The 6,954-nt window shown below is 50.5% G+C and overlaps 1 protein-coding gene across 1 annotated transcript; it reads left to right on the top strand.

The window, feature by feature from the left end:
* Positions 1-3,318: 3,318 nt before the first annotated feature.
* On the top strand, positions 3,319-6,537 carry LOC120242240 (zinc finger protein OZF-like). The gene is made up of 3 exons (XM_039247858.1): positions 3,319-3,692; positions 3,862-3,975; positions 4,870-6,537. Exons 1-3 carry the CDS (start codon positions 3,497-3,499, stop codon positions 6,084-6,086), a joined length of 1,527 nt encoding a protein of 508 aa, XP_039103789.1. The 5' UTR covers positions 3,319-3,496; the 3' UTR covers positions 6,087-6,537.
* The last annotated feature ends 417 nt before the right edge of the window (positions 6,538-6,954 follow it).

Here is a 6,954-nt window from a genome sequence, read left to right as displayed (position 1 = left end):
AAGCGTCCGACTTTCGCTTAGGTCGTGATCTCACGATTCGTGGGTTTGAGCCCCGCGTCGGGCTCTGTGCTGACTGCCAGCTCAGAGCCTGGAGCCTGTTTCAGTCTGTGACTCCCTCTCTCTCTGACCCTCCCCTGCTCACACTGTCTCTCTCTCTCTCTCCTAGAAATAAATAAAAAAAAAAAAAATTAAAAAAAAATAAATGAATTCCTCACAAGTTTGTATATCATGTCATCTACAGATAGCAGTAGTTTTACATCTTTCTAACCTCGATGTTTTATTTCATTTTCTTGCCTAATTGTTCTGGCTAGAACAGTACAATGTAATCAAATAGAAGTGATGAGAATAATAATGGTGAGTAGAATAGAAGTGGCAATCGTGGACTTCCTTGTCTCGTTCCTGATCCTATGAGAAAAGCATTCAGTCTTCCAACAGGTTGAGGACATTCCCTTTTATTTTTAGATTTGAGTGTTTTTATCACGAAGAGGTGTTGGATTTTATCAAGTGCTTTTTGCACTTGTTAAGATGATCATGTAGTTTTTGTCTTTATTTTATTGATATATGATATATTATATTAATTGATTTTCAGATATTAAACCAACTTTACATCCCTGAACTCATCCTGTCCAATCATTGTATATAATGTTTTATGTGTTGCTGGATTTGGTCTGATAGTGTATTTGGTTAAGTACTTTTGTTTTTACTTGTGGTAAAATACACACTGTATAAAATTTACCATCTTAACCATTTTTTAAGTGTACACTCGCATTGTTGGGCAACCAATCTCCAGACCTTCATCATCTTGCAAAACTGAAACTCTATACTCATTAAACGACTCTCATTATCCCTCTCTCCTCAGCCCATGGCCATCACTCAACCACAATTCCACCTCTGCTTCTATGACTTTGACTGCTTTAGATACCTCATATAAATGGAATCATACAATATTTATCTTTTTGTGACTGGCTTATTTCATTTAATATAATGTCCTCAAGTTTTTTTATTATTTAATTTTTTATAGTTTATTTATTTTTGAGACAGAGACAGAGCATGAGCGAGGGAGGGGCAGAGGGAGAGGGAGACACAGAATCTGAAACAGACTCTGTTTCTGAGACTCCAGACTCTGAGCTGCCAGCACAGAACCCAATGCAGGGCTTGCACCCACGAACCATGAAATCATGACCTGAGCTCAAGTCAGATGCTTAACTGACTGAGCCACCCAGGTGCCCCTATCATGTCCTCAAGTTTAATACAAGTTGTAGCATGTGTAGAATTTCCTTTCTTTTTAAGATGAATAATATATTCCATTCCATGTATCCACCATATTTTGCTTATCCATTCATCAGTCAACAGACACTTGGGTTACTTGCATCTCTTAACTATTGTGAATAATACTACTATAAGCATGTGTATACAAATATCTCTTCAAGGCCATGCTTTGAATTCTTAGGGTATATACGCAAACTGGAATTGGATATATAAAGTAATTCTATTTTTAATTTTTTTAAACCCACCATACAGTTTTCTATAGTGGCTGCACCATTTTGCATTTCCACTGATAGTGTACAGGATCCCAATTACTCCACATCTTCACCAGCCCTTGTTCTTTTTTCTTTTTATCTGTTTCTTTCCTTTTCATAGTAGGCATCCTAATGGGTTTGAGAACAGCACAGTTTTTTGAATATTGAACAGTTTTCTCATGCCTTAAAAAAAATTTTCTTTTAATGTTCTATTTATTTTTGAGAGAGAGATAGAGACAGCATGAGCAGGGGAGGGTCAGAGAGAGAGGGAGACACAGAATCCAAAGACAGGTTTCAGGCTCTGAGCTAGCCGTTGGCACAGAGCCCCATGCAGGGCTCGAACCCATGAAAGGTGAGATCATGACCTGAGCTGGAGTCGGATGCTTAACCGACTGAGCCACCCAGGCGCCCCTAATCATACCTGTTTTAAACAACTGCTATTAATGCAATTTCTCTAGTTCTTTTTCTGGGTTTTAGTCTATTAGGAGCCATTTGCCTTTTTTCTTTCTTTCTTCTTCCTAATTGATTCACAATACTTTTTTTTCTGTATTCGACTCAGGTGAGAGACTGTCCTATGATGACCCAGAGTGTGTCAAGGCTACCACTGTGGCTTTCTCATAGTTAATCCCATGTAAACATTCACAGGCAAATATGTTGGAAAATGGGTGTCACCTGAGGTGAAATATGCAAGAAGCCTACTGCCCTGCCCTCAAATGCATAAAGAAGACATGCTAAGCTGGGAATGAAGTCTGCACGGTATTGTGATGTCTCTACTAACTTGGGCTTTTCCAGCCCTTGAGGCACCCAGCCCTTTGTGTATTTATGTGTCTACCTCACAGGGTTGTAAGCACCACTGAGAGCAAGCACCCTCAGAGCCACCTCTTTCCAGTTCCCAGCATTGTTTGGAGATGTCACGTGTAATCACATCAGACAGGGAAAGCTGCAGGTGCTCAAGGACTACATCGTGGGTCAAGCCCGGCGGAGACTCGAGAATCTGGAAGCCTGTAGAAAGCCATGTAACCTCCATGGGAGAGGCTTTCGTTAGCTCCCTGCTCTGTACCCAGCTCCTGGAGCTGTGTTACACACACACACACACACACACACACACTCACGAGGGCTCAACGCACGCAATGCACGTTTGAACGTCGTTCATACCTGGGTGCAAAGGAGGCAGGGAGCCCCATCTGGAGCTATGACACACACACCTACACACACACACACACACACACACACACAGTGCAAAGGAGGCAGGGAGCCCCACAGCGACGCAGGCAGCGGTGTGGTCCGGAGCCCCATCTGGAGCTATCTCTCTCTCTCTCTCACACACACACACACACACACACACACACACACACACACACACACAGACACACACACACACACGGTGCAAAGGAGGCAGGGAGCCCCACAGCGACGCAGGCAGCGGTGTGGTCCGGGGCCCAGCGGGCCCGGGTTGGAGGAGCGCTGCTGTGGATCCGCCGTCCGCTCGCACGCGCGGCCTGGCACCGAGCAAGGGCTCAACCAGTGCGCGCCGCGGAGTCGCTGTGACTCCAAGACTGCCAGTTCGCACGCTGCAGCCGGCTTCCCTCCCAACGGAGTGATTCTCCGAGGTCCAATCAGAACGCCGGCTCGTTGCTTCCTGCCCCGCGCCACCCAATTGCTGTGCAGGGAAAGGAGAAGGGCGTGAAGCCCAATGACGTCATGATCCTTAAGGGCGAAGGTTTCCAGCCCGGGTGCGGCTTGGGGTGCGTGCGCGTCTTGCGCGCTTCCACTGTGGCAGAAGGTGCTCGACTCCAGGTCCGTGCAGGACCCGTAAGAATAACACCTTAGGGGTTTGCACTGGTCCCACAAGAGGCTGGTCCTGGTGCGCTTCGGGCCGCCTCCGCGGCGCCCTGAGCCCGAGGACCGGCCAAGTTTGGCCCCGCAGCGCCCAGAACCCCGAGCCCGCTGGCGAACGGAGAAACAACGTTGGTTCCATGGCGCCGCCTGGGACTCCGCTCCTCGCTGGCGGGCAGGGGGGGATTCACCCAGAGCGAGGGAAGCCGGGCGCCTTGAGCTTCGCGGACGTGGCCGTGTACTTCTCCCCGGAGGAGTGGGGGTGTCTGCGGCCAGCTCAGAGGGCCCTGTACCGGGACGTGATGCGGGAGACCTACGGCCACCTGGGCGCGCTCGGTGAGGCCCGCCCCGCCCCCTTCTCTCCCTTTTTGTTACACGGGGATTTTTAGACTTCGGGTCCAGATGCGCCCAAGTGTCCGTTGTTGGGTCCGCTAGGGTTCGGAGGCTGTGTCCACCGCCTTATCTAGGCCCCATCCTTTCATCCTCTTCCCCCGCCCCCCCGCAGGACTCGCAGGCCCCAAACCCGCCCTCATCTCCTGGATGGAGAGAAAGAAGGAAGCGTGGAGCCCGGAGGCCGAAGATCCCGAGGACGTGCTGAGGCACCCAGGATCTGGGATAGGTGAGGAAAGGCGGGCTGAGCTGGAAGTCAGCCTCTTTTGGGAAGGAGCCCCAGGCGGGGCCTTTCTCCTGGCAGCCTTCTTCCCACACACAGCCTCCGTTACATACCCCAGTCAGAATCCTCTAAGCCTTCATTTCCAAAGTTCCCTTTATCAGACCTGGTACCTTCCTTAGGTCAGGGATAGCTGGGTAGGGGGGAAGAGAAGTTGGGGGTATAACTTATTGAGCCTTTCTCTGTGTGCCCAGAGTATCTGCATGTCTCAGAAAGGGTCCAGAAGTTCACTTAGTGAAATTGGTAATTTTAGCCCAGGTGGTGGCTGCTCTGTGTGTGTGTGTGTGTGTGTGTGTGTGTGTGTGTGTGTAATGTTTATCATTTGAGATGGCACAAGCAGGAGAGGGGCAGAGAGAGAATTCCAAGCAGGCTCCGCACTGCCAGCACAGAGCCTGATGTGGGGCTCAAACCCACGAACCTCGACATCATGACCTACATGAGTGGAAATCAAGAGTCGGAGGCTTAACCAGCTGAGCCACCCAGCAGCCCCTGTGACTGCTGTTGTTATATACACAACGGACCTGCGGTCCGTTCCAGTGCCTTGAGAAATCTCCCTGCTGAAATACCTACCTTTAGGGGCTTTAATGTGGCAGGTGATTGCTTATTTCTGACAGGCAGTACTGTCCCTCACCTTCTGACAAAACTCTAATTTTCCAAGCCCTAAATGGGGAGGGGGGCCTGGAATGGGGGGCTGTTGCCTCGGATGAACCCGGAGGCTCTGAAACAGGGACTACACCAGAGAAACGAACTGCCGCTTCCCTTCACCTACATCTCCCCATAGTGAGAGAAACATAGGGCAGGCAGGCACTCACATTTTTGGTTTCGATTCTCTTGTCTCTTTAGAAAGCAAGAAAAAGAAGAATGAACACAGCAGCAACATAGGGGCCAAGGAGTCTGAGGACGCTCCTGTGGAGAACGGGCCACCGACGAAGGGCAGGCTGGGTCCTGGTTTGAGAGACTGCAGCCGTTCAGTGCCTCAGGTCTCCACAGACACGGGACCCCAGGGCACCGAGACTCCCAAGAGGCCCTACCCCTGCCTGGAATGCAACCGTTCTTTCAGCTACCCCTCCCTCCTCGCCAGCCACCAGCGGGTCCACTCTGGGGAGCGGCCCTTTCCCTGTGACCAGTGCGGACGTTGCTTCCGCCAAAGAGGCAACCTGTCTGTCCATATGCGCGTACATACAGGGGAGAAGCCCTTCTCCTGCCCGGACTGTGGGAGGCTCTTTGCCTACCCCTCGATGCTGGTCAGACATCGGCGAATCCACTCTGGAGACCGTCCATATGTCTGTGGGCCTTGTGGGGTTCAGTTCTCCCAGAGGGCTCACCTGGTCCAGCACCAGCTGCTTCATACAGGGGACAAGCCTTATTCATGCCCGGATTGTGGCCGCTGCTTCCGCCAGACAGGGGCCCTGGCCGTCCACAGACACAGACACGGTGGGGAGAAGCCGTACGTGTGTACCGAGTGTGGCCGCCACTTTACACATCCTTCCCTCTTGGCCATCCACCAACGCACCCATACTAGGAAGAAGCCCCATATCTGTTCTGACTGTGGTCGGGGCTTTGCCTACCCCTCCCTCCTGACCAATCACCAGCGGGTCCACTCTGGTGAGCGCCCCTACCCCTGTGCCCATTGCAGTGCCCGCTTTGCCCAGCAAAATAACCTGCTGCAGCATCAGCTCATTCACACAGGCGAAAAACCCTACGAGTGCCCTGATTGTGGCCGCTGCTTCCGGCAGAGTGGCTCTCTGGCTATCCATAGGCGCACACATACAGGGGAGAAGCCCTACTCCTGCCCCGAGTGTGGGCACCAGTTTACCTCTTCATGTGTCCTCAACAGTCACAGGCGCATCCATTCTGTTGAGAGGCCCTTCCTTTGTTCCCAGTGTGGGAAAACCTTTAAACGAAAGAGTGCCCTGGAAGCCCACCATTGGATCCATCGTACGTGCAGGACAAGTCGGAGGGCTGCCGGACCTCTGTTACCACCTCCAGCCCAAGCTTCTGTCCCTGAGGGTCAGGAACCGTCAGTACGCTTCCGACCTTTTCCTGATGGGTTCCAGTAGCGCGAGTGTCTGAGTTCAGCAATGGGAATGAGCGAATGTTTTAAGATTCTCCCTCAAGTGTTGGGAAGGAGGTGCACGAAGGGCATAGGAGGGATAGGAGAGGGGAGGAAAATGGAATCCATCAAAAAGGAGATGATGGGGGCTGAGCCACATCTAGAGTCTGTGAGTGACCTGGGAGCTGAGAGGGAGGACATCGAGAGGGAAGAACCTTCCAGAAAAAGCACCAGTCTCCTCCACTCCGCTCTCAGCACCAATTGCTGACCTCCAACCTTTCAGCTCCCAGTTTCCCCTAATTCTAGAGCTCAGGCCATCAAATCTCAGTTTGGACCAGGAGCCACAATATAAGAGGAGGATCATAGGGTTTGAACTAGTTTATCCCACGTTCAATCTTGGCTCATCGCTTGCATCATCATCTCTCTATAAAATAAGTACATTAATCCGGCCCCCAAGGTGGTTGTGAGGATTAAATAACACATATTCAGTCAAAACTGTCTAGTACAATACTTTACACGTGTGTATATCCTCCCAAGCTTTGCAGGTAGAGTTGTTTGAATATTATCTAATAGCTAATCATCCCTGGTGAAAACAACTCTTCCAATGTAATTTTCGTAGCTCTTTTTTTTTTTTTTTTAATGTTTATTTTTTCAGAGAGAGACGGGGCTCTAGTGGGGGAGGAGTAGAGAGAGGAAGACACAGAATCTGAAGCAGGCTCCAGGCTCAGAGCTGTCAGCACAGAGGGCCAAAGTTCAATGCTTAACTGACTGAGCCACCCAGGCACCCCTCATAGCTCTTTTCAGCAAGTTAGAAACTATTATTGCCTTTCCCCCCCGCTAAGGGATTCACAGTGCTTATCTTCTGTGCTCACCTC

This window comes from Hyaena hyaena, unplaced genomic scaffold (assembly GCF_003009895.1).
Source record: "Hyaena hyaena isolate Hyena2069 unplaced genomic scaffold, ASM300989v1 scaffold_306, whole genome shotgun sequence".
Lineage (NCBI taxonomy): Eukaryota > Metazoa > Chordata > Mammalia > Carnivora > Hyaenidae > Hyaena > Hyaena hyaena.
The sequence above is the reverse complement of the archived record's forward strand: the minus strand, read 5'-3'. Positions and strand labels throughout refer to the sequence as shown.

Coding starts and splice junctions, on each gene's coding strand:
- LOC120242240 (XM_039247858.1), top strand. CDS start 3,497: ATGGCGCCGCCTGGGACTCCGCTCCTCGCTGGCGGGCAGGGGGGGATT. Junction 3,693..3,861: donor CGGCCACCTGGGCGCGCTCG/GTGAGGCCCGCC, acceptor GCCCCCCCGCAG/GACTCGCAGGCCCCAAACCC. Junction 3,976..4,869: donor GCACCCAGGATCTGGGATAG/GTGAGGAAAGGC, acceptor TTGTCTCTTTAG/AAAGCAAGAAAAAGAAGAAT.